Below are 27,997 nucleotides of genomic sequence, written 5' to 3' on the forward strand. Positions count from 1 at the left end.
TTCGAGCCGGGGTCCCCGGTTGTGCCCCGGAGCTCTCTGCCGAGTCCGCAGCCATCAGGGCGCACCGTCCCGATACTATGGGAGGCAGGGGATCCCAATTCCCAATCACCGCCTCCAGAAGCCAGAGGAGGCAGGTTTCCAATCCCGCGGAGCCGGAAGTGCAGCCGGCCCCGGGCCTCAGTTTCCCCAACTGTAAACTGGTAGAGTAACCCCACGGAGGCTGGCAGGAGTGCAGCGCCCAGGGGCTTGGCATGCGTTATGGTCCGAATGAGTGCCCGTGGGGGGGAAACCCAGTCACTTCAGTAAAGCTCATTTTGGTTTTATGGGGAGCTGAGAAATCTTGGATGCTAAACTTTTTTCCTGATTGCTCATCAGAGAGAAAAACAGCCCAATGGTGACCCTGTCTCCCCAGCCCCCTTCCTCTGGGGAGCAGCCACCCTTGCCTGATAGGGCTGGGGATCCCCCACCCACTGGGAGGGGCCCATGGCCAATGGGATCATGTGGTTGCCTGGGCACCTGGATACAGCCAGGCCTGAAGCTGCCCGCCATGGCATCTCAGCTACAAGCACCACCCCATATTCCCCATTCCGCTCAGTAGCTACGTTTTCTATCATTTGCAACCCAGAAAAGCCCAATTCACACCAAATTGTTGTTGTGGACCTCAATAGGGAGTCTCAATTTTTTATTTTGATGACAAAAACCACAGAAGATGAAAAGCTTCCAACTGACAAACTGGGTGTTGGCTGGGGAACATGGGAGATAGGTGCCCTGGGGTGCCTTCTGGCACCCCCCAGGGGTTCCGAAGGGCCCAGTATGAGAACCACCCGCCAGGCCAAGCCTTCAGGGAGGGGGCAGCTCAGACGGTGGCCTCAACCTCAGTGGCCTCCTCCTCCTCCTCCAGCAGGCTGTAGGAAGCGTGGCTCTGGCAGGGCCGCTGCAGTGGGTGAGCCAGCAGCTTGGCCATGCAGTTGTGCAGCTCAAGGGCCGGCCCAGCCAGCGCCACCTCGTACTTGTAGCTTGTGCCCTTGGTGTCCAGGCTGCCCATGAAGGCAAACATGTCCTGGGGGTTGGGGAGCAGCTGGTCAGCCAGGGGTTCCCCTCCCCCACAGCGGCTCTCCATATCCCTGGAGGGCTTCTGGAAAACAGGCCTTGTGGGGTGGGCTCTGAAGGGTGAAGAGGAGTTTGCCAGGCAAAACCTGCCACCTGCACGGTGCTGAGGACCCCCAGGAGGATGCGGACCACATAGTGGGACACAGATCCCCCTAGTCTCTACACCGTTCTTCCTTGAGGAGCAGGGAAGGCTTCCCAGCGGAGAGGCTTTTTGGGTTGGGTGTTGTGGGATGAGTAGAAGCTGGTCTCAGCCCCCCCCATTCATAGTTGGGGACTCTGAAGCTCAGAGAGGTAAAAGACCCACTCGAGGTCCCCAAATTAGTTTGGGGCTAGGGAGGGAGCCAGGGAGGGAAGGGAGCTTTGGGTGGGGTCATAGTGAGGGCACAGCAGGAAGAGTGAGAAGCAGGGGATTGGGGGATAAGGTGGGCAGGAGCCAGACACGTTCCCCCAGCCTGCAGCTGCTCTGCCTCATTCAGAAGCACACACACCAGCAAGGGTTGTTGAGTGACTGAATGACCATGAGTCAGCTGGGACAGGGCTCCAGGGTTGGCAAATAGAGGTGGGGATCCCACGGTGGGTCACCCCAAGCCCAGGGCAGGTGGTTCTGGGATGTCCCATTGCCACCCACAGCTCTCACCTTCCAGCTCATCTCCTCCTCCTTCTCGTCAGCTCCGTTGTGGATGTAAACCACGTCGAAAAAGAAATACGGGCACTGGAACATCTTCTACAAAGGAAGAGGCAGCCTTGGAGAAGTGGGGCACCCCCTGCCTTGGACCTTGGGAATATGCTCCCAGTGCCCCAGGCCCTGCCCCTGGGAAGTCCATCCTGGTGTCTAACCACCACGCCGCTAGCTGCAGGTGTCCCTCCCTTGCCTGGGCCTCACTCACCTTCATGGGCTCTGTCAGGGAGAACTGGGGCTGGCAGGGCGGGCGGCTGTACAGGAGGATGGTGCGGACGACATATGGGGGCGGAATCGTCTGCACGTTCTCCGTGACTGGCAGCTCGGTCTTCTGCTGGCTGCACACCGGGCAGGGATGGTGGGGGATGGGTCAGAGCACACTCTGGGGGTCCACCCTGCTCCTCCCTGGGTGTGCGTGGCCCTGCCCGACCCCTGCCAACCCTGGAGTTCCCTGCTGCCTCTGAGCTGTCCCACATGCTGTTCCTTTTGTCTGAGGGCCCCCCTTGCCTGGCCTCTCCTGCTGCCCCAGGACTGGCCCCCTGGGAGTCTGGTCTGGCCATCTGTGGGGAACCAAGCTTTTCATGTCACTCAGACCATGTCCGGGGTGGTGGCCTGGAACGCTGGGTCACAAGCCTGCATGGAACGGCGTGTAGGCACGCCCTGTAAAGATGTGTGTCTTCTGACTACGACAGCAGTTAACCATTGACCCCAGATTGTTCCTTCTTATCTGCAGCAGGATGTAAAGATTAGTATCTGAGAGATCCTGAATGCTTTTGATCATGTAGCATAGTCTAGCTTTGTGTAACAAACAAATAAATAACTGAAGCACAGGTGCATCAGCACCCACTTGCCACACGATGCTCTGGGTCCCCTGCTCCCTTAAATCTTAACTTTGTGTCTGTGTCTCATTTCAGTGTCGCCCTGTCAGCAACAGCCATCCTCAGCACTGTAAATGTCCCCCTGATCTGGTCATCCCCAGTGTCCTAAGCGTCCCCCATCGCTGCCAAGTTACACCTGCTGGGAGCCCTGGAGGCAGGGACTGGATCTCATTTGCTAAGTCAGAGCCCACTTCCCCAGCCCAGCCTCCAGGACAGAGTAACCATCGGTCAAAGGACACTAAACAGAGGACCAATGTCCTTAATATGTAAAAAGCAAGTCTGATCAATAAGAAAAAAAAAGCCAACCCCTCTACAGAAAAATAGGCAAAAGCCATAAACAGGCTAATCACCGAAGTGATATCATGAAAAGGACTCAAAAAAAAAAAAAAAAAAAAAAAAAAAAAAAATTTGCAGCAAAGCAAGCTGCCTTTTCCCACCAATCAAATAGAAGGAACTTTTTAGCAACGTGATCAATCATGGTGCTGGGGAGGCGGTGGTGAGACAGATAACCCCAGGCACTGAGGTTGGTGGGTGGAGGAGGGGTAAATGGGGTTACTTTCTTAGGAAGGCGCTTTGGCAATCTCTGGCAAAATTAAATACATGCATACCTTTGATCCGTCATGTCCCCTGCTGGGAACTGACCCCATGGATTCAAAGCTTGCTGCAAAACTTGCTGATGTAGATGTACCAAATTAATAATGATGGAAATACAAGCTCCATGCCCACCATTAGGGGAGCTGGTTAAAACGGGCTGGCAAACGAAACATGGCTTTTACATCTTCAAAAAGTTAGAGAAAAAATCAAAAGAACAAGGATATTTCATGATGTGTGAACACTGTAGGAAATTCTAGTTTCAGTGTTTTTATAGATAAAGTTTTATCGGCACACAGCCACGCCCATCCATCTGCCCAAACATCTTTGGAGTTGTGACAGAGACCTCATAGCCTGCAAAGCTGAAAACGCTGACTGTAACCCTTTCCAGAGAAAATCAGCCATCCCCTGGGTCGAAACAACGGGGGCAGAGGAGCAGGGGGTAGCCATAAGTCCAAACCAAAAGGCGAGACGCAGGAAGGCCTGCTTTTGCCGCCAACGCTGGCAGGAGGGTCAGGGAGCGATTACTCCCAGGGTGCGGGGAGAAGCTGGCAGCGGGAAAGTTGTAGGGCACCTTGATTATGTCTGGGATGTTGGAGCTTTTACCCAAAAAGGAATTCTCAAGGGTGAACAGAAACCTCCCCATGAAACACTTACATAAGGCTGAAGAGGCCTTCGAGATCTGGAGGGCTGCTAAGGAGAAGGTGGGTGACAGGTGTGGGGCCTTGACCTGGATGCCAGGACGGCCCGGGGGCCTCAGAGCCATGCTGGGTGATGCCGGCCAAGTGGCTCGCCCTCTCTGAGCCTCGGTTTCCCCTCAGTGTGGATCACCAGCTACGGGGCTGGCACTGGATGCCCTGAAGACTTGCCCTTTCTCTTCTCAAAAACAGAGCCAGGGAACCCCTGCCCCTCCCCATCACTGTTTTCCTTCTCTGCTTGCCGGCATCGTGTTCTATTTAAAATTGGGGACGAACATGAGACTTTAATGTTCAAGCTGGCATAAAATGTGCCGTCCCCATGTAGGAGGGGCCATAGGCAGGAGTGCAACTTCTTAGCCCTGCAGTGCCATTACTGAGCACTTACTGTCTACCTGGGCCTGCGTTAAGTAGTCCCCGTGTGGATGGATTCTGATTGTTCCCAAGTTAGGATTTGCAAAGCACTTCCGGAAGCCCGTGGGCTGAGCTGTTTTGATATTCTCATGATAACTCTAGTTTCAAAGTGACTTTATGGGGTGGGTGGTTTTGTGCTTCCCGTTTGACAGATGGGGAAACCGAGGCTCAGAGAGGCGACCTGCCAGAGCCTCTCGCGGCAGAGCCGGCCCCTGACCCCGAGCGAGCCCTCTCTGTGGCTGAGGCTTCCTGGGTTCTGAGGACGCCGGGCCGGGCCGACCCCCGTCCGCAGGGTGCACCCGCCAGGAAGGATACTGAAGGTGGAACAGGAGGCCGTCTCCAGGTCGTACAGGCAGCTGCACAGCTCGCGGGGGTCGGAGGTCAGCCCTGACAGCTGTGGGGAAGCACAGCCTCAGCCGGTGACCCCTGACCCCCGGCCCCATCCCTGGAACCATCCCCTGGCCTCTGGCCATCAGCCCTGACCCCTGACCCCTGCCCCCACCCCTGGCCCCGCCTCACCCAGGCCGTGTCATCATTCACAACCACCAGCGCGAATTCGTGGCTCTTGTCGATCTTGTGTTTTGTCCGCACGAACATCTCGATCATCTTCTGGGAGACGTTGAGGGCGTTGGTTTTGGAACTGAGGAGACAGAGGGAGCGGGTGGGGGGCTTGAGGCAGGGCCTCCTGGTCTGGGGGATCCCCAGGATGAGACCCCAGAGGCCACGGTCACGCAGCAGGGGGCAAACCCGACCTGACTAGCCTCCGAGCCCTCGCCCTTTCCAAACGGGTCCCTCCTGGGCCCCCACCCCACCTTCACTCAGCCTGGGGACTCTCGGGCGCCAGTGTGGGGAAAATGGGCTCATCCTCATGCCCTGTCCAGCCTTGCAGCACGGTCTGCCAGCCGGCCCCACAGAACCCCAGCTGCTGGTGGTAGGGGGCTCGGGGACATTTGCTGTGAGACCCAGGGCACAGGCTGTGGCACAGGCGACATGTGACACTCTCACCCCGAGAATGCAGCCTCGACAAGCCGCGGCAGCTCCGCAGCCACCTGTCACTGCCACCACAGACCCAGCTGGCCTGAGTCTCAGAGGGAGGGACCCGTGTTTTGGGGGCCAGTCCCTCCCAGCCCTGGCTGCCTGTTCCCGCCTCGAATGGCCGTCTCACCCGTTGAACGACTCCAGCTTTGGCAGAGACATTTCCTCCGACAAGTCCAGGCAGATGATCTGCAAAAGACGGTGGCGGGCGGTGAGGAGCACTCTGGACGGCAGTGCCGGGACTGGACATGAACGCCGGCCTCCACAGCACCCCGGAGGCCAGGCCCTTCCTTCCCCACGCCACCCCTCTGAAAACACCATCTGGTGACCCCCAATTCCCAGCCGAGCCACCCATTTTGGGAACTGGAGGGTCAGAGGGAAGAGCACTGGAATGGGAGTCCACATTGAAGAATGAATAAATTATAACAAGGAAACCGAAGGTGTGGTGGGTTAATTGTGGCTCTCCAAAGAGCCACCTTCTGGAACCTCAAAAGGTGACTTTATTGGGAAAAAAGTTCCTTGTGGATGTAACGAAGGTAGGGATCATGACATGGGGTGATCCTAGGTTGGGGTGGGCCCTACAACCAAGGACAGGTGGCCTTAGAGGAGATAAAAAAAGAGAAGACACAGCACACAGAAGGAACATGGCCATGTGAAGACAGACGCAGCCACAGCCAAGGAGCTCCTGCAGCCAAGAGAAGCTGGAAGAAGCCAAGAAGCTCCTCCCCAGAAGTTTTGGGGAGAGCATGGCCCTGCCTACACCTTGATTTCAGACTTCTAGTTGCCAGAACTGTGAGATGAGAAATATCTGATCTTGGTTCGTGGTCATTTGTTGCCGTAGCCACAGGAAAGTAAGACAAAGGGAATGTTTGCAGAATGAATGCTAAAAAGCAAGTTCAACCCAACGCCGGCCCCAGTGCCCTGGAGCTGCAGGCTGAGCCCCACTTACCACCTTCTCTGGACAGTTGACCCTCGGCGTCCGCACCTGAACCTCGGGGGTTGGTGGGGGCACCTGCCAGGGTTTGGGGCCAGTGCCCGGTGGGGTGGGGGCGGCATCGTCAGCACTGGCTGCCTCACCCTCGCCCTCGCTGCGGCTGCCCACGCCGGCCTGGGCCCCCAGCACCCGGTCCTCGGCCCCCTCGGGGTTGGAGCGTGTGCGGGGTCGAGGCTCGACAGACTGCTCCTCCTCCTCCTCCTCCTCCTCCTCCTCAGTGGGGCTGCTGGGCTCCACCACTTCCATGGCTCCCGTGTGCCTAGATGTAGCAGGGACTGGAGACACCAGGATTTTCCCCTGAAGGGGTTTTAAAAACATTTGGTTACCGGGAGAGAGGACAGGGCACCAGCCGCTGACTGATTGCAAGTTACTTTTATCACAGCCTCAGTCTCCTCAGCTGTAAAGTGGGTGGCTTTTACACCCAGCAGCCCAGCAGCCATTCTGACTGGAGGTAAGTCTCCCACTTTTTTCTGTGGGGCCAACCCCACTCCCCCACTTTGACAGTGAGCAGACTCCAGCTCCCTGTCACTGTGATTGGCTGAGATGGGCACAGGGCCCAGTTCTGGCCAGTGAGGGGCAGCTCTGTAACTTCCCATGGTGCTATTAAACAAGAGGGGCTCCTATTGGAGGTGCCGAGATGAAAGAAGAGAAGCCAGGAGCTGACAGGAGGGTCCTTTGACCCCATGAGGGGGGAAAAGAGACTTCATGAAGCGATGCCCACCGAAAAAGTGGCAGAAACAGACTGCTGAGCACCTGGATCCAGCTATGCCTGAAGCTTGCCCATTCTATCCGCCAATAATTTCCCCTTCTTGCTTAAGGCAGACTGCTAGGCTTTCTGTCACCTGGGACGGAAAATGTCTTGGCGAATAAAGGAGAAATAACCTCTGGGATGCTCCCCGGGCTGTCCGGGATGGTCTCCGAGCGCCCGCAGCCCCCACAACCTCTTGGGAAGGCAAAGCTTCGGCTGCAGGAGAGATTAGAGCTCAGGGCGGCAGCCTCGGGGGCGCAAAGGGGCTGGGGCTCTGGGGCCAGGGCAGCGGGGCCTCAGGGGGCGGGCCCCGCACGCTTTCACCACCCCACTTCTCCTGCTCACCGTAGCCCGAGCTTCCCCCCGACTCAGCTGCCGACCCCCTAGGAAGCCGCCATCTTTTCAACTGGAAGTGTTGCCGGAGGCCGCGAGGCCTCCTGGGAAGTGTAGTTCACCGGCTGGCAAGGAGCGCCGGTCGAGGCTGGAAAGGACTTGGAAGCTGATAGGCTGTAACTGTGCTGGGGTGGGGCTTGTAACGCGATAGGCTGGAAAGTGGCCGAGTGGGGCGGGATCTGGAATGTGATAGGCTGCACTGGGAGAGAGTTCTGAAACGTGATTGGCTAAAGTAAAAGTAGGCTGAACTTATAATGTTACCGGCCGAATCAGACGAAAAACGTCCGTGCTTCTATGGAGATAGGTTGGAACGAGGCAGAGTGGGTGGGATTTTAAATGTCATAGGCTCGGAGGGCTGGAGGTGGTCTAGCTCCTAATACGATGGGCTGCGTGAGGCTGAGGTGGGCGGGATTTAAGGAGAAGAGGCGGTGCTTGGATGGTGATTGGTGTAGCTGGCCCCCACCTCAGTGAGGGCGGGTTTTTCGGTACGGCGGTGGGCGTGGCTTGGGCCCCCAGGCCACGCCCCATAGTTCCTTCTACTCCTTATTTACATATATTTGCATAAATAAAATCCTAAACCAGAATTATTTCAAGCCACGTTTTCCTCTAACCCTCACCCTTAGCACCAGAATCCTTTAGAACCACCGTGAGCCTCCGTTTCTTTGTGAAAGGGTCCGTTAAGACTGCCCACATCTGCTGGGCTGGGGCTGGGGTCGTGTAAGCTGAGCCTGGAACGGTGAAGCATTTGTCAGAGATGCAAGAAGGGGAATGGCATTCCAGGGAGAAGGAACCACCTGAGCGGAAGGCCTGGAGGCTTGGAAGAAAAGAGCTCTGGAGTAGAGTGTGGAGTTAGATCTCCCAGGCACCCCCAAGTCAGAAAGAGAGCTAGGAGTTTCTCCCAAGGGCAATGGGGAGCCATGGAGGGTGTGTGAGCAGGGGAGGGGAGGGGCGATGAGATTACTGTTTCTGGAGGCTGGATGGGGAGGGAAATGGGGGGAATGGAAACCCAAGGAGGGGAGAGGCCTGACTATGGAAGGAAAAAAGGGCAGGGTTTAATGACCAGCTTGGCCCTGGGAAATCCAGGGTTCATGTAGGAGAAACAAGAGCTGCCAAAGGAAGCAGACATGAGAGGTGGCCAGAGAGATAGGAGGGAACAAAGAGGGCTTGTAAATTTGGTTCCCCTATGGGGCCCAGCATGCAAAAAGTTCCTGTTAGCAATTACACTCATTTTACAGATAGGAAAACTGAGGCCCAGAGAGTGGCGTTTCTTGCTTGAGTTTCTTGAACCTGGACTTGTGACTGAAGTGGAACGAGAACCGTGACCCCCAGCACTCGAGGGAGGGGTGGAAACAAGGAGCTCGCAGCACAGTCAGACAAAGAACTCCAGCCTGGGGGACATCTGGCTCCCAGGAAATCAAACCCAAGGGTCAGAGCCGCGGGATTGAGGCTGAGATGAGGAGGGACTGGCATCGCCGGAGCTGGACACGCGTCCCACCCCCTCCCCGGGGCTGGAGGCCACCTCGAGCAGGAAACGGCACAATTACAGGTCACATGACCGGGGAGGGGGTTTCCTGTCCCAGCCCCTCCCAGGCCAGCCTTGGCCAGCCTGGGTCTGAGCGGGCAGTGGCCAGAATGACCCCGGGAGTGTCCAGGGACTTAAGCCGCTGATTGAGGTGCCCCCAGTGGAGTAGAGGGGGTGAGGGGGCCACACTCCTGGATTGGGGCCTCTGGTTCAGAAGGGTTCAGTGCAGGAGAGAGGGCTCCTGGGACCCTAGTCCTGAGCCCAGATAGGAGAAGAAAAAGAGGCAGGAGGGTGGCACAGATGTGGTGAAAGATATACCAGGCAGAGGAGAAAGGGTAAACTGAAAAGGTAGTGAGCTGCCCATCAGGGGAGGCATTCAAACACACCAAATCAACATGGATAACTGAAGATCCCTTCTAACGGGGGAATCAAGACCTCATTGCATAGAAGAGAAAATTGAGGCCCCCTCTTGCCCAGGACACGACGTCAGGCTGTGTTTTCAGGGGACAAGGAAGGAGAAGGATTATTCAAAGGACAGCGATTGTTACCCAGCGATGAGTGCCCGAGCCACGCGGCCCCGAAGTCGGCGAGGGAGGCAGGCTCCGCCCGTGAGTGTCCCGCTCCCCTCGATGCCCACCTCCATAGGACCCCAGGGCACACTACCTGGCTCAGAGAGGGGGTCCTGGGGGGGTCACTTGCAGGCTGAGTTGGATCCTGTGGCTGAGAGTTCAGAGGAGACAGAGGCAGCCATGGGGAGCTTCGAGCTGGGCCCTGCACCCACTCAGGAGAGCCGTGGCAGGTCGGAGCTGCTGGGTCCCGCGGCAGAGTCCAGTGGGCAGGGCCTGGGGAGCAGGTAAGGGCTGTTTCCCCTCTGCCTACAGCCCCCCAACCCAGCTCCGGTGCATCCTGCTTCCTTCCCACCCACAGACCTGCCTGTACCCCTCCTCTGCTCATATACCTGCCATGGCTCCCAATTGCCCTCCTCAGCTTGACTCAGAAGGGGCTCTTTGGGCACCAGCCCACCGGATGCTCCCATTTCCAGAGCCTCCTCCCAGCTCTCACCTCCAAGCCAGCACCTGGGTTCTGCCTTGTCCAGGTGCCCTTCTTTACCTGTTGAACTCCAAATTATTCTTCTCCTGGGATGCCCCCTCTATTTCTCCAGCCCCAGGCCCCCTTGCAGACCACCACCCAGGCAGCCCCCTGCCCTGCTCATGCCTCGCTGGGACCCTGAGGTTTTCGGGGCTCAGAATTCCTGCTGAGCAGCGGGTGGCTCCAGTTCCTGACTCAGTCTCCCTAGGACAGACAAGGAAGTTGAAGGGGCCTCCAGCGGGAGCCTGGCTCCAGCCCCTGAGGGACTCCCCGAGCCTGCAAAGGAAGCCCACCAGGCCCGAGAGGCAGCCCTGTGGGATGGGGAGGCCGTCCCGTCCGAGCCCAGGCCCCCCGACGTGTTCCAAAGCCTCCAGCAGGCTCTGAGCTCCTTGGAGGCGGCCGCGACTGTGTGGCGCCGGAGACCCCCAAAACATCCTGAGCCCCTGGAGGTAGAGGGCAGGAGCGGGGAGACTCCAGGGCCCTGTGGGGAGCAGGAGGGAGCAGGGGGCTGCCGGCGGGAGGCTGCCCGCCTTGCCGAGAAGAACGCCTGGCTGCAGCTGGCCCTGGGCAGCCGCGAGGACGAGCTGGTCCGCACACAAGCTTCTCTCCAGGCCATGCGTGCTGAGAAGGAGATGCTGCAGAGAGAGGTGAGGGGACAGTCCCACCCAGCAGGGCTCCCTGTCTGGACTAGGCAGCTCCTGATCTAAGCAAATGTTCATTCATGTTTCTTCAACAAATCTTTATGGAGTGCTGATGTGTGCCAAGTGCTGCACACAAATCAGATGAGATCCCTAAGCTAGTCAGGGAAGGCTTCACGGAGGAGGTGACCCCTAAGTAAAGACCAGGAGAAGGTCAGGGAGGAGCCATGCAAGGATCTGGGGCATGTTCCAGGCAGAGAGAACAGTAACTTGCTATGCTCAAGGAGCAGCAAAGAGGCACGTGTAGCTGGAGCAGAGGGAGGGAGGGGGAGAGAGGGAGGAGGTGAGGGCAGGGAGGGGACGGGGCAGATTGTGCCAGGCCTGGTGGGCCGCAGGGAGGACTTTGGGCTTTTGCTCTGAGTGAGATGGGAGCCATGGAGGGTTCTGGGCAGGGGAAGGATGTGACCTGACTCAGGTGTTCATGGGCGCCCTCTAGTGGCTATAGGGGGAACAGCCTACTGGGGGGCAAGGGCTGAATCTAGGAGACCCAGTCCAGGGGAGGGATGGTGGCCGGGGTGGAGGTGGTGAGGAGCGTGTGGATTCCAGATAGCATTGAAGGTGGAGCTGACAGGTGTGGGTGTGAAAGCTAGAGGGGAGTTGAGCACAGCTCCAGGGTTTGGGGCCTGAGAGATTGGAAAGAGAGATGGAGAAGCTGTGAGATGGGCAAGTTTTGGCGGGGGGAGGCCAAAATCTCAGTTCAAGATGCCAACATGTATGTTTGAGTCCAGAGCTCAGGAGAGATGTCAGGGCATGAAAGATACACATGGGAATCCTCAGTGAGATCTGAGGGGAGGGAGCCTCTATATCTCTGGGCTGGACCAGCCAGAGAGACCCAGGAGGCCAGCTCAAGGACCCATTTTCCTGCTGGGCAAGATAAGTTTGGGTGGCCGAGTAACATGCCCAAGTTCTCTTAGTCAAGGATTTGGTGGGGTGAGTATCTGGGGCTCCTGCCTGCCAGCTGGGGTTCTTGCCACTGCCCCAGGGACAGGCTGTAGGAAGTTCTGGCAGGTAGTAGGAGCCTCAAGGTCTGATATTCCCTGTCCTTACCCCAGGTTCAGGAGCTGCAGGATTTCCTGCCACGACTTGAGTCCTTCCCACCTACCCCCCACAGCCAAGCAGGCGGTTCGGGCAGTGGGTCCAGCAGCTCTGGGGCAGATGGCGATCCTTGGGGGACTCAGGTGAGTGTGGGAAGCAAGAACCCATGATCCTGACCCTGGGGTCTGATAGCTCCAGGGGTTGAAAAAGACCTAAACCCATGATCTTGGGCTCTTGGTGAATGTCTGGGTGAATTAAGTCCCCTCTTTCTGGTAGGACCCCTTTCCCCTGGCTCACCCCCTGCTCCGGCGCCTCCGGAGCAATTCCAGCAGCCAGATTCTTGGGCCTCTCCCCACCCAGTCCCTCACCCCTGAGATGCACATCCTGGAAGCCCAGATGGAGCAGCTCCAGGGGTAAGAGCTACAAGTGCTGAGCTCATAAGGGCACTGGCACCTCCCCCAACTGGGTTATGAGTCCAGAAGTCTGGAGGTGGAGCACGGGGAAGGAACAAGGTGGAAGCTGGGTCCTGACTGCCCTGGGAGGCCTCTCACTTTCCCTCCCCCCCCCACTCGGAGGTAGGAGTATTGAGAAGCTCAAATGCTTCAACCGTCTGCTGTCAGCTGTGCTCCAGGGGTACAAGGGCCAGTGTGAGGGTCTCAGCATGCAGCTGAGCAAGCGGGAGGCGGAGGCCACAGCACTGCATCTGGCCCTGCAGTACAGGTCTGTGCATCTCACCAATGTCAGTGTCTGGGGAGGGAGTGGGCACCCAAGGATCGTCCCCATCCACAGAAGGAGGCAAGATGCTTGCAGGAAAGCATTCCCCCACCACGGAAATTAACTGTAGACAGTCCTTAGTTTCAAGGGTCCTGAGGGAGTCTGAGTGCTCCCAGGGGTGGAGGCAGGGAGGAGAGCATGAGATGGCCCAGCAGCACATGGACACTGGAACCCACAAGGCAAGATGGGATTGGACATCCTGGTGTCTCACAGTGAGGACTGTGAGAAGGTGTATGGGGCCCTGCTCACCCTGCGAGAGGCCGACTCAGGAGCAGGGGAAGAAGGCCCCCTGGGCGACTTGCGGGCAGCCCAGAAGGAAGCATGGAGGCTGCTGGGGAAAGAGGAGGCTGCCATGGATGGTGAAGCCCAGCAGGGTGCATGGCCAAGGTACCCTGGGGGTCCTGGGAACTGGGCTGATCTGTGAGTGAGGCCCCAAAGTATTGGGGGATAGGGCTTCCCAAGCTGGTTTGGGTTGGGATTTGGCAAGGTTGGTAAAGGACCCACCATGTTGGCATGATGGTGCCCACCGATTGACCCTGGCACAATGGTGCTTAATGGCCTGATGCTTGATGATTCCCACTGGGGTTGGCATGATCCTGTCAAGAAGGGTTGGCCATGCTGGGTGACATGCTTGTTGGGTGTCTTGACGGGTGGTGATGCCCGTTGGGTTGGCCCCACATGCGCCACATTGTCCTGATGGGTGGCGATGCCAGTTGGGCTGAACCGACACATGCCCATTGGGTTGGCGTGATGGTGCCCGCCATGTTGGATTGTTGGATGACGGTGCTCAATGGGGTTTACATTGTGTGCTTGTCATATTGGTATGACTGGGTCCATCAGGGGTAGCCATGGAATCCATCATGGTAGGTAAGATGGAGGAAGCCGGACCCCACGAGGGTCAGCATGAAATCAGCACAGCCACATGCCCCAGTGTTGACACAGGCCCTCTTCTGTTTCCTATAGCCCCGAGGGCAGCAGTGTGGACGGGCCCGTGCCTCAGGAGGTGGCTACCCAGCTCCAAGCCTACATCCGGCGTCTCCAGCAGCGCCGAGCTCTGGTGAAGATCCCCCCAGAGCCTGGCCCCACCTTGGCGCCCCTGCCCAATGTGCCCCGGGTAGAAGCCATGCTGCAGTCTATGCTGGGGACCCAGCCCAGCTTGGCCCTGCCCCAGCTGGAGAAGACGCAGATTCAGCAGGAACTAGCAGCTGCAAGGGTACGTGTGGGCTGTGGTCACGGTGCCAGCATTCCTGGCAGGACAAAGCTCTTTGCCAAGGCTTTGAGAGGGGCATGGCCAGGGAAACAAGGAGCAAGGGAGGGTCTGCTGGGTTCTAGCAGTTTCCTTAAGGGAGGAGAATTGGGAATTAGAGTTTTGAGGGATGAATAGGAGTTTGTCCTCTGGGTCTCGGTTTCGCATTGGACTCCAGTGTGGCTTTCTAAAATGCCCTTCCTATGGGATGGAGATGGGGGCAGGGGACATAACCTGGAGGTCATAGCTTGACATGAAATCCTCAAGGCTCCAGAGTTGGAGAAATTCCAGATGCTTCCATTGAGCTGCCCCTCGGTCTTGTCGAAGATCCTTGCCCTGTCTGAACTGCTGGTTCTGCAGCTGTGGCTTTCCTGGGGGGATATATTTCCCACCTACCAGGAGTGCAGTGAGGGGCCTCAGTTTCCCCAGTGGTTGATCCTGGTGGCACAAAATCTCTGTCCTCTCCTGGGCCCGCCAGGAGACCCTGGCAGACCTGACCCTGAAGCTGCAGATGGCCCGGAGGGAGAAGCGGGGCCTGGAGCTGCAGGAGGCTGCCCTTCGCGCCCAGGGCCCGGCCCACGTGCTCTTGTTGGAGCAGCTCCGGTGGGAGCGGGCACAGCTCCAGGCTGGCGAGGCCGGCGGCAGCAGTGGAGAGAGCAGCGGAGCCGGGAGCAGCGGGGATGAGGAGGAGTGGGTCCCGGTGAGCAGATCACGCTGGTTGGGTGGTCCTGGCAAACTGTGGCCCCCTCTGCGCCTTGGTTTCCGTTTCTGCACAAAGTGGTGAGCGTACTCCTCAAGTTCTTGGAGCCCTCTTGGCTCCGGCCTCCTCCCTGAGAACTTCCGATTTCCTCTTTTCTGGTCTCACATTGCCTGGCCCCTGCTTACAGCCTTCGGTGACTCCCTGGAACCCCCAAAGTCCAGGCCCCTTAACTCAGCTCTTTGCATCAACTCTCCTTCCTCCAAGCCTCTGTGCAGCAGCATTGTTCACTTCCTGTGGTCTTCAGCTCAGACGTCACCTCCTCAAGGAAGCCCTCCTGGGTTGCCTCTTCCTTATTTCCCTCTCTCCAGGCAGAGGCTCTGTAGGGCCAGGGGCTTCACATCCAGCTTAGGCTGAGCACACGCTAAGCCTCCCTCAGCCAAAGTCACTTCCTTCCCTCCTGTCCCCCCGCCCAGGGCCCTCCTACTGTCCCTGGTGGCACCAGTGCCATGGATGGAAGCCAGGTGGGCAGAGGACGGCCCCCGGAGGAGTTGGCCCAGGAGCTGGCAGCATCTCTGACCCGGTGTGTACCGAAGTCCTGGGCTGGGGGAGTGGTGTGTGTGGCGGGGGGGCAGGGTGTACACCTGTGTGCAGGTGTGTCCAGGTAGAACACCGTGGGCTGGTGGGTGGGAGGAGGGGTGAGAGATGGGCCTGGGCATGGCTGGGAGACCCTCTCTCCCCACCCCTGTGCCAGGGCCCGGGGTCTGAGGGAGCAGCTGAGGACTCTGTGGGAAGAGCTGCAACAGATGGCTCAGAAGGAGCGAGCCCGGCGGGCTCAGAGTGCCGAGCTGAGCAGCAATTTGTGCAAGACCCACAGGTGAGCCCCCTGCCCGGTCAGTACCTCCCCCTCCCCTGCCTGGTGACCTCACATGTGTCCCGGGCCCTCTCTGGGTGAGCCTCAGTTTCCCTACTGCGAGATGGGCACCAAGTTCAATACCCAGCTTTGCCCCCAGTGATGTGCGAACCCCGGGAGCTTCAGGCTGGGGGTGGGGGTGCCTGGGCCCTGCCTTGGGGGTGGTGAGGGGCTGTTTCCTGGTTCGGCCACCTCCCACCTGCCCCCCTCCCTGCAGTGCCCTGGTCCTGGCCTTCCGTGGAACCCACCGGAAGCAGGAGGAGCAGCAGCGGACGCTGGAGCAGCAGATGGCACGACTGCAGGCGCGGCACGCAGGCGAGCTGGCCGTGCTGGGAGCCACTGCCAGGGCCTTGGGGAGGCCCCAGCCGCCCTGCCCGCTGCCCCGGTTGGGAGACACCCTTCTGTAGGCCCTGCACTGGGTGGCGTCTGGAAGTCCCCGGGGGTTTGGCCAGGTTGTTTCATAAACTGTCCTGGAGTGACTTTATGTGATGTGGTGTGACTTGGCACAGTGGGGCATGTTCAGCAGGGTGGCTGGGCATTTGGGGAACACTGGGTGTCTCAGGGTCTGGCTTGGGACTGTGTGGGGTGTGGGGAGGAGGGGCTGTGGGGCCAGGGCTCCTAAGGAGCCGGGGTGATTCTGGGGTACCCACAGAAGACTGGTGAGGAAAACTGAGGCCTAGCGACGTTATGTAGCAACACCTGAAATTGCAATTCCCTTCTGTCTTAGAACCCCACCAAGGGGTCTGCTCTCCCCTGCCAAGAAAGTTCTAGCTCCCTCCTCCAGCGATGGCAGCTACCCAGATCTTGTGCTTCTTATTAGCATGTAATTTGCATAGGACACACCCCCGCGCCTCCCTAAGGGGCCGACTGGTGGGGCAAGGGGGGCTGGGCCGCGACCCAGGGGTGGGGGGATTAGCGGCCAGCTGCCCTCCCCTGGGCGGGGGCTGAAACCCAACACCCGGGTTAGAGAGGGTTTTGTCCCCAGCCTGGGGGAGGGGCACTGCAGGCCGCACCTGGGCAGGTGTGCGTGGGGGAAGGCCACGCCCACCCAGGACCCCACCAGTCTGCGGCCCAGCTGGTCTCCAACGCGGACCCGCGGGCCCGAGAGGCCAAATGAGAAGGGGGGGACAGCATCCTGGGGCCACAGCTGGGTCTGGTGACCTTCGGACCTCCGCGGGCGGAACCCCTGGACTGGAGAAACTGGCGGGGTGGGGAGGGAGCAAGGTCGCCAATGGGGGGCCAGAGAAGTTGACCTTGCACGCACCACCCCCCTCCCGCTCCCCACTCCGTCTTCAAAAGTCCTTAGCCTCTCCAGTTTGCTGGGGGACAAGGGGGGGAAGTCACCTGCAGGAAGGTGGGGGAGGCGGGCGCGCGGGGGAGGGGGTGGGGCGGAGCCGAGGACCCCGTTGGGGTCCGGGGCCAGGTTCCCAGGCCCCCCGGGAGCAGGGTCTAGCCGTTCCCACGGGCGTCCCCGAGGCAGATGGACCCAGGCCCCTTTGTCCCCGGCCGCGGGCGCCGCAAGGTCAAATGTCACCGCGGGGCCGCGGGCAGGGGTCAGGGGGGCGGGGCCGGGCCGCAACCCACCCCCCTACCCCGGCGGACCCCAGGGGTCTTGGAACCCGTGCGAGGGGGCAGGGCGGGCGCTGGGGCCGCAACAACGGCGGGTCTGTCTGAGCTGGGCCTTCGCCCTGTCCCCCCAACCCCAGGCTTGTCCCCATAAATGTTGTAGGGTGTCCTTTGGCCCAGACGGGAGGACTTCGGAGGCCCGGGGGAGTCAGAGGACGGGCTGTCCGGCCCTCAGCCCCGAGAGGCCCAGCCCACGTGCCCCGGGGCCCAGGACAGGGCGGGAGATAGGGCCGGGGTGGGAGCCCCCACCCCTAGGCTGCCGAGGTGAAAGGTCACCGCAGCCAGGGCTCCTCCGACCGATTAAACGTTAACAGGCCGCAAGAGTCTCCCAGGCTTCCTTTGCCCAGGCCGCGCAAACAAACGGCGCCCAATAAATAAATGTCACCCTGGGAGGCTCCGGGTGGCCCGCGGCGAGGCAGCCGCAGTCCAGCCAGGCCAAACCCCTTCTCTAAAGCAGAGGAAATTAAACGGGGAGAAAGGGCAGGCCCCGGAAGGGCTGGTGGGCTGCTCCCGGCTGCCTCCAGCTGGACGCCCCGTGTGGAGGGGGCTGGGGGGGACTGGCGCCCCGCCCCCAGAGAGGCCCCACATTCTGGAGGGGGGCCCTCTCCGACCTCGCAACCCCGACCGAGCACAAACCACAAATCCCTGCACCCCATGAGATGCCAGCCCCCTTGGAGATCCCGCCCCCCTGGAGATCCCGCCCCCGGCGTTTGTCCCGGCAGACAGAGGGGGTCTGTGTGTGTGGGGAGGGGTCCTACACTGCCACTTTCTGCAAGTGGAAGCCAACCCCATGCATCCCACCACCGTGCACCGCGATGCCCAGGGGTGGTGCGTGCGCGCCTGTGTGCGCGTGTGCGCGTGGAGGGATCTAGCGCGCAGGGGCGTGCCCCCAGGGGGCAGCGGGCGCCCCCCGTAATTGCATCTGCTGGGAATGTGCTGGGGCTGGAGTTGGGGGGGGCGGGGAGCAACCCAGGCGCCTGCAGGGCGGGCGAGCGCCGCAGCGTCCAAGGCCGGCGGTGGAGGGCAGGGCCTGGGAGAGTCATCGCGGCGAGGCTGCGGAAGGGCAGAGGGCAGCGGCGGCCCCGCAGGGGTTAAGGCCGCAGCCGGGCGCGGGCGGGGAGGGTGGGGGGAGCGCGGAGGAGGGAGAGAGAGGGTGGGGAGGGAGGGAGGGAGGCCGGGGGAGGGTCAGGCCCGCGCTGCCCCCGCAGCCCGCCCCCGCCCCTCCCGCCGGCCCGGGCGCCGCGCGCGGCCACCCATGCCCTTATAAGGGCGGCCGTCGCCGGGGCAACGAGCGCCCGCCCCCAGCCCGCGGCGCGCGCCCCGGCCCCCGCCCCCGGCCCCCCGGCCCGGCGAATGGGACGTTGTGTGTCAAACCGGCCGCAGCGCGAGGCCGGCAGCGCGGGGTCGGTGGCGGCGGCGGCGGCGAGAGCGAGGCTCGGGCCCAGGCGCAGGCCCAGGTCGGGCGGGGCGCGGCCGCAGCGGGGGCGGCGGCGGCCTGCGGCCCTGCAGGCCGCGAGCGGCGGGGCGCGGGCGCTGGGGGGGGCCCGTGTGGGGGCGCCTGCCGCCCCTCCCCCCCCCCGCATCGCGGGGCGGCCGCGCAACTTGCGGCCACAACTTCCCCCCAGACCCCGGCCCCCCGCGTCGCGCCCGGCGGCCCGCTACAGTTTGCTGGCCGCCCTCCCCCCCTCGTGCGAGGCAGAGGGCGTCCCGCAAGCACACAGCCGGCGCGCAGCCCGAGCCCGGGCCCGGGTCATGGTCCGCGCGCCCCCGCCGGGGCCCCAGGGCCACCCCGCGCCAGCCCCCGGGGCCCCCGGCCTGCGCCTCTAGCGCGCCACCCCCAGCCCCGGGCCCGGCCCCGCGCACGCGTGGGAAAGTTGGCCTGGAACCGGCCCGACCAGTTCCTCCCCGGCCCGCGGACCGGCCGCAGGAAGTTGCTGCAAAACTTTTCTGGGGGGTGCAGCGGGAGCCCCCCGCGCCCCCGGGCCGGATGCGCGCGGGGTAGCGCCCCCCCGGGCCGCGTGGGGTGCCCGGAGGGAGAAGCACGTCGGGGGCGCCCCGGCCCCGCTGCCCGGGGGCTATGGCCATGGTGACCGGCGGCTGGGGCGGCCCTGGCGGCGGCGGCGGCGACACGAACGGCGTGGACAAGGCGGGCGGCTTCCCGCGCGCGGCGGAGGACGACTCGGCCTCGCCCCCCGGCGCCGCCAGCGACGCGGAGCCGGGCGACGAGGAGCGGCCGGGGCTGCCGGTGGACTGCGTGGTGTGCGGGGACAAGTCGAGCGGGAAGCACTACGGCGTCTTCACCTGCGAGGGCTGCAAGAGCTTCTTCAAGCGCAGCATCCGCCGCAACCTCAGCTACACCTGCCGGTGAGCGCCCCCCAGCCCCCCAGTTCCCCGGGGGCGCGTGCCACCGCCCTGCGGCCTTGGCCCTCGACCTGCCCGGTCACCTTTCTCCGGCGCTTGACCTTCCTTGTCCTCCGTCTCCCCGCCCACGTCGGCCGATCCGGCGGTGTGTATACAGTCGGCGCTGCATTCATGCAGGTTCCGCCCCCCACCCCACCCCACCCCATTCTCCCCAGCAGGTGGGCCCTCGCGGCTTCCGCCCCAGCTCCTTGGTCCTCCTCCTGCGCTTTTCTCCGGGGAAAGGGGTGGGACCCTGGCCCCGGGGCGCCCCTTCTTTCGGGGATCCCGGCGCCCCGGGGCACCCCGCGGGAATCGAACGCGGGACTTGGGCTGCGGCGCTGGCGGCGTCCAGGGGCCATTGTCTGCGGCCGCGCGGATCGATATGGCGCGCCCTTGGGGTCAAATATCACTTCCAAAGTCGCCCTGGCGGCCGAGCCGGCGGCGCAAGGGAGGCTGGGGTGGCCCACGGCCGCCCCCTTTTCCTGAGTGTGTTTGGGGGGGTACAAGGGGTCTGTCTCATGGTGGGGGGAGTCCCCTCCCTCCCCGGGCTCACCCCGGCCCTTCGGTCACCGGAAACCGCTGCTGCCAGGAGGGCCAAAGAATTTGCCAGGGGCGGGCTGACCTGAGGCTCCCGGAAAATCTCTGAAACTTGGGGGCATCCTGGAGACAGGGTGGGGGTAGGACCCCTTTTATATCCCTGGGTAACCACAGTCATTTCCCTCCATTGGCGAGTGACCATGGTCTCTGCAGAGCCAATGTGGAAAATCCCGAATCCCAGGGGCACAAAACCCAGGCCCAGAGAGGCCCTGGAGCCTTCCTCGGGTCACACAGCGAGGGACCCCGTCCCCATCCCCACCCCCTGTCAGGGCTTGGCAAGGGCGACTGGAGTCGGGAAGGGGGCAGCCAAGCTGGGGACATGGTGGCCCCCGAGAGAGAGCTGCGGTTGCAGGGCTTGTTGGCAGAGCTGCCCGTGGGGCCGGTCTCAGGGCACCCCCCAGGGGCCGGCGTGTGGCCCCAGGTCTGGGATCCGGGCCTGTCTGGGGCTGCAGGCCTAGTCCCTCCTCCAGCGCTAACTGGGCCACCAGGCTTTGGCCTCATTCTCGCTGCCGGAATAGCTGCCTGCTCTCTGGCTGGTCTTTGGGGAGGGTGAGGGAGGTGTTTTGGGGATCCCCTGGGGCTCCCTGAGACCAGGGCAGGGGGCCCCAAGGAGTGGGAGGCATTGTTTGGAGCTGGCAGCTTTTCCAGAAGCTCTGTGCTGTGTGACCTGGCGAGGCCCCCTGTCCCTCCCTGGGCCCCAGCAGACTCCTCGGTTGGGCGATGCTCGGACCCCAGCCCCAAGTCCGGCCCACCGGTAGCCCCCAGTTTGGGGGAGCCAGAGCTGGACATACATGCTCCAGCCTGTGGGGTCAGGACTGGGCCAGAGGGGAGCAGGAGGCTCTGCCTGGTGGTCAGGGAGGGCTGCCTGGAGGAGGGGATGGAAAGTGGGCCTTGAATCAAGGGGAGAAGAGGAAGGACAAACAGCCCAGGAGAGAGCACAGTGCGGATCAGATCTCTTGGGCCCCAGAGAAGTTAGATCCCCGTGGGCCTGAAATGCCAGGCCGAGGGTGCCAGGGAGCCACGGAGGGTGTGTGAGCAGGAGAGTGCCAAGGGCAAGACCGGAGGTCACGGAGGAGGCTGATTTGGGCCATGTGGTTGAACAGATCTGTGCTCTTTAGGTAGGATAATGGGCAGAACTTACCAAGTTTTCATCTAGGGGTGACAACAGATCTGTCCTGACATCTCAGCTGGAGACATTGAGGTAGAAGGTGGCAGGGCCTCCCCTGAGGTTGGGGACCCTGAGCCGGGCCCCCTGCCTGCCCCAGGCCCGGCCGTTTCCACCCGGCTGCCCCGGACCCTCCCACCACCTGCTGCGTTTTGTTCTGGTTCTGCCTGAGTAACCTCTGCCCTATTGGGGCCTCTTCCAGGGGGCTTGGCGGGGCCGGGGGCAGAGGCCTGGGCTGCTCAGCAGCTGGTGCTGGGGGCTCGGGCAGTGGGACGTCCCCACTCCCCAGCCCAGAAAGCCCTGCCTGGGGCCAGCCGCTACCCTCCCACTTTCAGATAAAGAAACTGAGGCACAGTGAGGAAGTCACTGCGTGGGGCTGGGTTGGGTGTCTGCAGGAATTGGCAGAGGAGGTCTTCCCGGAGGAGGGGACGTATAGGTTTGAGGCTTTCGAGGGGGGATAGGAGTTCCCTCATCATTTATTCCTTGGTGCTGGCTTTGTGCGGGGTGATGCTGGGGCCCCGTAGTGGATTGGCCCTTGGCCCAGCCCTTAGTCCCTTACTCAACTCACAGATTAGCTCCCTGACCATGTCCCTTCTCTACTCTTATGTCACTCTTGGGACAAAGGCCCTGCCCTTTAGTCTGACAGTGACCAAATAAAATGAAACTGTTTAGGTTTCTGTATTTTTCAGTTTCCAATTTTTGCTCTCACCGTGTCCTCTGCCTGGAATCACCAGCCCAGTCACTGGGAGAACTTCTATTCATCCTTCAAAACCCATTTCCAATGTGCCCTCCCTGGAGTGCTAGTCTTCTTTTCCATGAACTCCTATTTACCCGTTAGTACCCACCCCAGTTGTCCTTTCTGCTGCAGCCCTTGGGGTCCCTCGTAGGCGTTTCTTAGGTGCAGCCTCCTGAAGCAGCTCACGGGGTGGTCTGGGGAGCCGGGCACGCGTGCTGTGGCAACCCCTGAACTCTGCGTGCCCCCAGGTCTAACCGTGACTGCCAGATTGACCAGCATCACCGGAACCAGTGTCAGTACTGCCGCCTCAAGAAGTGCTTCCGGGTGGGCATGCGGAAGGAGGGTGAGTACCCGCCCTGTGTGCCCTCTGACCCCTTGACCCTGATCCCGTGGCCGCCTTGTCACTTGCAGTGCAGCTGGGGCTGGGGCCCACTTCGGGGTGTTTTCCAGCAGTGTCCCCCAAGTCACAGCCCGAGAGGCGGGTTTCCGGGCCCTCCTGGTGCCCTGGCTCGGCCCGCTGCGTTCTTACCAGGAGTGTGTTTAAATTTGATTTCATTTGCTCGCCTCTGTCCTCCGTCCTCCGCCCTTCATGTTTGCCCAAGGCAGGGACTCGCCTGATGGAGGCAAAGGGCAGCTTGCCCTCCGCCTGACCCTGGGAGGCTGGGAGCTGGAGGGAGGCCCGGCTGCCTCCCTCTGACGGGGGAGCCCCAGCGGGTGTGGACTGGGGTGGCTGGGCCCAGAACTCGGCCAAGGACCCTGAGAGTTCACCGTGGATGAGGCAGGAGCTGGTCAGCTGGACGAGAGCCCCGTGCTCGGCCCCAGGTCCCTCCCTGGAACCGGTCATGGGCCAGTCTGGCAGTTCTTCTCTGTGTCTAACCTTAGTCTCTCCTGCTTGGAAGCTAGGCCTCTATGGGAGAAGCCAGGGGTGGCTGCTCAGAGTCTGTTTGTTCACCCTCTTCGCTCCGTTGAGTTTAGGGGTGACCCCTGTCTCCCCGCTCCCAGCCTGGATTTTGCCTCCGCTTGTCTGTTGGGCCTAAAATCCTGATGTGCCTCAAGTGGGGGCTTCAGGTGTCCAGAGACTCGGGGGTGGAAGGAATTATCGTGCCTGATGCCTCCGAGGCGTAGTCAGACCTCAGGGCCTTTGCACGGCTGCCCCCTGCCGGGAACGCTGTCTCCAACCCCCCACTCCACACCTGCCTGGCTCCCCCCCTTACCTGCTTCAAGGTTTGCTCAGATGTCTTCTTGGAGTAGTTCTCCTGTCACCCCCACTTTCACCATCCCCCTCTGTTTCACAGCCTTTGCCCTGCTCTGTAATTTATTTACTCCCCCAAGGGCAGAGAATTTTGTCTGGCTCTTTGCCTCTCTATCCCTGTTCATTGACCAGACCCTGGCACACAGCAGGTGCTCAATTAATGCTCCCTGCCTTGAATTCCCATATGCCAGGTTCTGTGCTAAGGAATTTTTATAGATTCCCATTTGCTTTAGTAATTGGGGTCTTAGCGTTACTGTCATCATGTCCATTTTACAGATGGGGAAACTGAGGCACAGAGCAGAGAGATAAGGTCACTGGCCCAGGGGCAGAAAACAAGAGTCATGGTCGGGATTTGAACAAACGGACAAAGTCTGGAGTGACAGGGAGAGGGGGGAGCTGGGGAAAGGGGTTCTGGGATGGCAGTAGCAGGTGCAAAGGCCCTGGGGTGGGAGCTGGTCAGGGTGGGTGGGCGGGGGAACCAGTGAGGCTGTGGGAGAGAGCAAAGGCGGGATGCAGGGGTCCCCCAGCTGGGATTCTCTTGGACCTCGTCCAGCTCCGTCTCCCACTGCACCCCAGTGGGGCTGGTGCAGCCCTGGGCTCCTGCTGGGGTCCCCTCCCCCCCATCCGCTACTTGGCGTCTGGACTAGGAGTTCACCGAGGTGACGAGACGGGGTGACGAGACGGGGTGACGAGACGGGGTGTGCCAGCTCATTAGAGCTCATTAATTAGCCTCTGCCTGGCGCCCTGCCCAGCCTGCTCCCCCCACCGCCACCCCAGTACCTGCCGTGGCCCGGGCTGGGCTGGCAGGCAGCCCCTTCTCCTCCGTTTGTGACTCAAGTTTCCCTCTGTCATCCAAGTGCTAGCAGTGGGGTGGACTGGCCCCGGGGTCTTCACCTCTGTCTCCCACATTGCCCCTACAGGGACCCAGACAAGGCCTGACTTTGGGGGGGTTTTGGGGTGGGGGGAGGGGTAAAGGAATGACCCCCTTGCGGAAGTGCGGCTGCTGCCACTGGGGATGCCCAACACGTGTCGGGTGCCTGTGTCCCAGGCTCACCCTGCACCCTGGGGCCCTGGGGTTGACAGGCAGGTGGGGTGACTGAGCTGACAGTCCAGGGGGGAGGGACCAGGGGGATCAAATCCCACCCCCCAGCCAAGGGTCCTGTTCCAACCCGGGGAGGGGGTTGGGGCCTTTGGGATTCCGCCCTGCTGCCCCCCACATTCCCTGCAGTGTGGGCAGGTGGGGGGCCTGAGTGACTCTCTGGTGACTTTTGTTCCTTTTGTCTCCCCCTTATTTCCCCTTTTTTCACTCCTGCCTCACTCCCCCTACCCTGTTCCCTGGCTCTCTGGGCATCCCCCTTCCTCCCACCCCCTCTCCCCTGCCTTATCTCCCTCTCCCTTCCCTGGTCCCCCCTTGGACCCCATTTCCCTTTCTGTCCCCAATCCCATGTTTCTCTCCTTCCTCCGTGTGCTGTCCCTCCGGTGCCCCTCTCCCCTGTCCTTTTGTATCCCCGTGTCCCCCTCTCCCACCCCCCCACCTCCTGCCCTCCCCCATCTTGCCTATGTCCCCCTCTCCCACCCCACCCCCCACCTCCTGCCCTCCCCCATCTCCCTATGTCCTGCCCCCCTCCTCATGTCCTGCCCCCCACCTTCTGACTCCCTGCTCTTTTCTCCCCCTTCTCTTCTTTCCCTTTCCTCTCCCCCTCCCGCCTCTCTCCCATTCCTGCCCCATCTCCTGTTCTCCCCACCTTCTGCCCCCTGCCCCTCCTTACCCCCTCCTGTCCCTCCTCTTCCCCCTCCTGGCCTCTCCCCCCTCGTCCCCCCCATTTCCCCCCTCTCCCTCCTCCTGCCCCCCATCTCCCTCCTCCTGCCCACTCTCCATCCCGTCCCCCTCATCTCCCCCCTCTCCCCGCTCCTGACCCTCCTCTCCCCCCGGCCTGCTCTCCCCCCTCTTGCCCACTGTCCCCCATCTCCCCCTCCTGCCCCTCCTCTCCCCCCCCCGCCCGCTCTCCCCCCTCTTGCCCACTGTCCCCCCATCTCCCCCTCCTGCCCACATCTCCCCCCTCCTGCCCCTCCTTTCCACCCCCGCCCCCCGCAGCCGTGCAGCGCGGCCGCATCCCGCACTCGCTGCCGGGCGCTGGCGCCGCCCCCTCGGGCAGCCCCCCGGGCTCGGCGCTGGCGGCGGCGGCGGGCGAGCTGTTCCCGGGCCCGCCGGTGTCGGAGCTGATCGCGCAGCTGCTGCGGGCCGAGCCCTACCCGGCGGCGGCGGGGCGCTTCGGCGCGGGCGGCGGCGGGGCGGGCGCGGTGCTGGGCATCGACAACGTGTGCGAGCTGGCGGCGCGGCTGCTCTTCAGCACCGTCGAGTGGGCGCGCCACGCGCCCTTCTTCCCCGAGCTGCCGGTGGCCGACCAGGTGGCGCTGCTGCGCCTCAGCTGGAGCGAGCTCTTCGTGCTCAACGCGGCCCAGGCGGCGCTGCCCCTGCACACGGCGCCGCTGCTGGCCGCCGCCGGCCTCCACGCCGCGCCCATGGCCGCCGAGCGCGCCGTGGCCTTCATGGACCAGGTGCGCGCCTTCCAGGAGCAGGTGGACAAGCTGGGCCGCCTGCAGGTGGACGCGGCCGAGTACGGCTGCCTCAAGGCCATCGCGCTCTTCACGCCGGGTGAGGCCTGGGGGGCTGGGGGTGCTGGGGGGGTGCTGGAGGGGGTGGTGGAAGTAGAGAGCTGGGGTGGTGGAGGTGGGGGGCACTCTGAAAGCCGATGAGGTGCTGGAGGGGAGGTTAGTGGCCGGACATGGTGGCAGAAGTGGGGGTAGCAGAGGGGGGAATGGTGGTGAGAGTGAGGGGGGTGCAGGTAGGGGGGCACTTTGACTGCCTGGTGAGCCACGGGGGGTTTGGGGAGGGGTGATGGTGGTGGAGGGTGGAGGGCTGGGGGGTAGAGAGAGGGGGTGGTGGGAATGTATGGTGGCAGAGGGGGGTGCACACCACAGCCTGGGTTTCCGCCCCCAGCCAGGGCACTGATGGGGGGTGCAGTAGAGGGGGAGACATCCTGATGCCCAGGGCTCCCCGAGAACTCCGAGCCTGGCTCCCCAGACCCAAAGGACCTGGCTTTTCTGGCTTGGGTCCCCAAGGCCTGCCCCATGCCCAGGCACCCTAAGGCTCCCCTTCTCCTCCCCTCCCTTGCCCTCCACATCCAGGGCCCCCTGTGTGCTGGTGGCCGAGTGAGAGGCAGGAGGCTCCGGCCCCTTGGTGTCTCCAAGCCCCACTCCCTGATCTCTGGTGTCCTCAAGCCCTTTGACCCTGGGCCCCCAGATTGAACATTTAGGGAGGGCGGCCAGGCTGGGGACACCTGACACCTGGCTCTAGGCTCCCCTGGGCACCCCACTTCCTGATTCCTGAGACTTGGACTCAGGATCCCCCCTGCCCCACATCTGCTTCCAGGGGATCCCGAGGAGCACCCAAGGCTGCGCAGGGTGGGAGAGGGGCGTGGCTTGGAGGCCCCTCCCATAGGGGGCGGGGCGGTCCGAGGGCCCCTGACTTGGCCGCCCTCAGGCAGCTGCAGCCTTACCGTATTCCTTCCACTAGCAGCGCCCCAGACTGCCCTGTGGACACAAATCTCCCCAGGCTGCCCCCCGGGAGGTCCCTTCATCTTCTGCCAGGCTCCATGCCCCACTGGGTGCCTCCTCGGGTCCCAGAGGGGCTGGGGAGAAGGATAGGAGCCAGACCCAGGCCACTCCCTGTGGCCTGTCATTTGCTAATTATAGCTTTGCCCCCTCTCTGCCCAGAAGACCCTTTGCCTGCCCCCCACTTTCATGGCTCCCCCTCTAGACGCTGTAACAGACACTTGTGCTCCAGGCCCTTTTCTGGAACGTCTGGACACCCCGTTTGGTCTCAGCTGGCCTCCCCAGTCCCCCCTTCCCCTCGAGCTTCCTTACAACTTGTCTCCCTGCCAAGGGCCTCTTTTGGGGCCCCCCTGCACCCTCTAGTCGTCACTGCCTGCCCCCACGTGTCCCTATCCTTAGTGTGAGGCTGCCTCAATACCTCTCGGGGGTTGACACTGCCTCAGACGCCCCCATCGTGCCCCAGTGCCTGAGTCCTCCTGCCGCCCCCCTCCCCGTCTAACCTTGCCCTTGTCCCCCCCGTCCCCCAGACGCCTGCGGCCTCTCGGACCCGGCCCACGTGGAGAGCCTGCAGGAGAAGGCACAGGTGGCACTCACCGAGTACGTGCGGGCCCAGTACCCGTCACAGCCCCAGCGCTTCGGACGCCTGCTGCTGCGGCTGCCCGCCCTGCGGGCCGTGCCCGCCTCCCTCATCTCCCAGCTCTTTTTCATGCGCCTGGTGGGCAAGACGCCCATCGAGACGCTGATCCGGGACATGCTGCTGTCAGGGAGCACCTTCAGCTGGCCCTACGGCTCCGGCCAGTGACTGGGCTCTCGGGGGGCCCCCGGCCTCTTCTCAGACTCCTCTTTTTTTAAGACTATGAAGTGTTTGTCTTTTCTGTTTTCTAAAATGATCATGAAACCAAAAAGAGACTCACGGTCGGGACTTCGGCCCCTTCACCGCGACGAGGGTGGGGGGGCGCTGGGGGGCCGACCCCCAGGGCAGCCCGGGCCCCCGGTGCCCCAAGCATGCACTCGTGGGGTGGCTGCAGCGGAACCCACCTCGGACACTACAAGACGGATGCGTGGAAGCAAGTAATAAAGATGTTTCTGCCCGCA

The 27,997-nt window shown here is 62.1% G+C and overlaps 3 protein-coding genes across 9 annotated transcripts; 2 read left to right on the forward strand and 1 right to left on the reverse strand.

Moving 5' to 3' along the window:
* Positions 1–646: 646 nt before the first annotated feature.
* BABAM1 (BRISC and BRCA1 A complex member 1) lies at positions 647–21,404 on the reverse strand. 4 transcript variants are annotated; one of them, XM_037818176.1, is made up of 10 exons: positions 21,276–21,404; positions 9,723–9,901; positions 6,352–6,671; positions 5,533–5,591; positions 4,887–5,007; positions 4,683–4,761; positions 3,916–3,940; positions 1,998–2,127; positions 1,748–1,834; positions 647–1,060 (listed from the first exon to the last, which is right to left on the reverse strand). In XM_037818176.1, the coding sequence occupies exons 3-10, from the start codon at positions 6,640–6,642 to the stop codon at positions 857–859; spliced, it is 996 nt and encodes a 331-aa protein (XP_037674104.1). In that variant the 5' UTR covers positions 6,643–6,671; positions 9,723–9,901; positions 21,276–21,404; the 3' UTR covers positions 647–856. The 4 variants fall into 4 exon arrangements, with proteins under 4 accessions (XP_037674104.1, XP_037674102.1, XP_037674103.1 ...); XM_037818174.1 differs by having other exon boundaries at positions 6,352–6,693; XM_037818175.1 differs by lacking the exons at positions 9,723–9,901; positions 21,276–21,404 and adding an exon at positions 7,490–7,623 and having other exon boundaries at positions 6,352–6,693.
* USHBP1 (USH1 protein network component harmonin binding protein 1) lies at positions 9,121–15,995 on the forward strand. 4 transcript variants are annotated; one of them, XM_037818171.1, is made up of 13 exons: positions 9,121–9,210; positions 9,563–9,667; positions 9,761–9,912; positions 10,357–10,795; positions 11,899–12,024; positions 12,158–12,294; positions 12,461–12,601; positions 12,869–13,042; positions 13,619–13,868; positions 14,380–14,601; positions 15,075–15,181; positions 15,353–15,475; positions 15,729–15,995. In XM_037818171.1, the coding sequence occupies exons 2-13, from the start codon at positions 9,614–9,616 to the stop codon at positions 15,916–15,918; spliced, it is 2,115 nt and encodes a 704-aa protein (XP_037674099.1). In that variant the 5' UTR covers positions 9,121–9,210; positions 9,563–9,613; the 3' UTR covers positions 15,919–15,995. The 4 variants fall into 4 exon arrangements, with proteins under 4 accessions (XP_037674099.1, XP_037674097.1, XP_037674100.1 ...); XM_037818172.1 differs by having other exon boundaries at positions 9,127–9,233; XM_037818169.1 differs by having other exon boundaries at positions 9,563–9,912.
* Positions 18,769–27,997, forward strand: NR2F6 (nuclear receptor subfamily 2 group F member 6). Its single transcript, XM_037818173.1, has 4 exons — positions 18,769–19,501; positions 22,284–22,378; positions 25,383–25,943; positions 27,430–27,997. The coding sequence occupies exons 1-4, from the start codon at positions 19,215–19,217 to the stop codon at positions 27,702–27,704; spliced, it is 1,218 nt and encodes a 405-aa protein (XP_037674101.1). The 5' UTR covers positions 18,769–19,214; the 3' UTR covers positions 27,705–27,997.

This window comes from Choloepus didactylus, chromosome 25 (genome assembly GCF_015220235.1).
Source record: "Choloepus didactylus isolate mChoDid1 chromosome 25, mChoDid1.pri, whole genome shotgun sequence".
NCBI classification, from domain to species: Eukaryota; Metazoa; Chordata; class Mammalia; order Pilosa; family Megalonychidae; genus Choloepus; species Choloepus didactylus.

Excerpts from the sequence above, each read along its gene's own strand:
- BABAM1 (XM_037818176.1), bottom strand. The coding sequence starts at position 6,642 with ATGGAAGTGGTGGAGCCCAGCAGCCCCACTGAGGAGGAGGAGGAGGAG. Across the intron at positions 5,592-6,351 it reads TCAACTGTCCAGAGAAGGTG|ATCATCTGCCTGGACTTGTC; the intron begins GTAAGTGGGGCT and ends CGTCTTTTGCAG. Across the intron at positions 5,008-5,532 it reads AAGCTGGAGTCGTTCAACGG|TTCCAAAACCAACGCCCTCA; the intron begins GTGAGACGGCCA and ends CTGTCTCCTCAG.
- USHBP1 (XM_037818169.1), top strand. The coding sequence starts at position 9,614 with ATGAGTGCCCGAGCCACGCGGCCCCGAAGTCGGCGAGGGAGGCAGGCT. Across the intron at positions 10,796-11,898 it reads AGGAGATGCTGCAGAGAGAG|GTTCAGGAGCTGCAGGATTT; the intron begins GTGAGGGGACAG and ends TCCTTACCCCAG. Across the intron at positions 12,602-12,868 it reads CATCTGGCCCTGCAGTACAG|TGAGGACTGTGAGAAGGTGT; the intron begins GTCTGTGCATCT and ends GGTGTCTCACAG.
- NR2F6 (XM_037818173.1), top strand. The coding sequence starts at position 19,215 with ATGGCCATGGTGACCGGCGGCTGGGGCGGCCCTGGCGGCGGCGGCGGC. Across the intron at positions 22,379-25,382 it reads GGTGGGCATGCGGAAGGAGG|CCGTGCAGCGCGGCCGCATC; the intron begins GTGAGTACCCGC and ends CGCCCCCCGCAG. Across the intron at positions 25,944-27,429 it reads CATCGCGCTCTTCACGCCGG|ACGCCTGCGGCCTCTCGGAC; the intron begins GTGAGGCCTGGG and ends CCCGTCCCCCAG.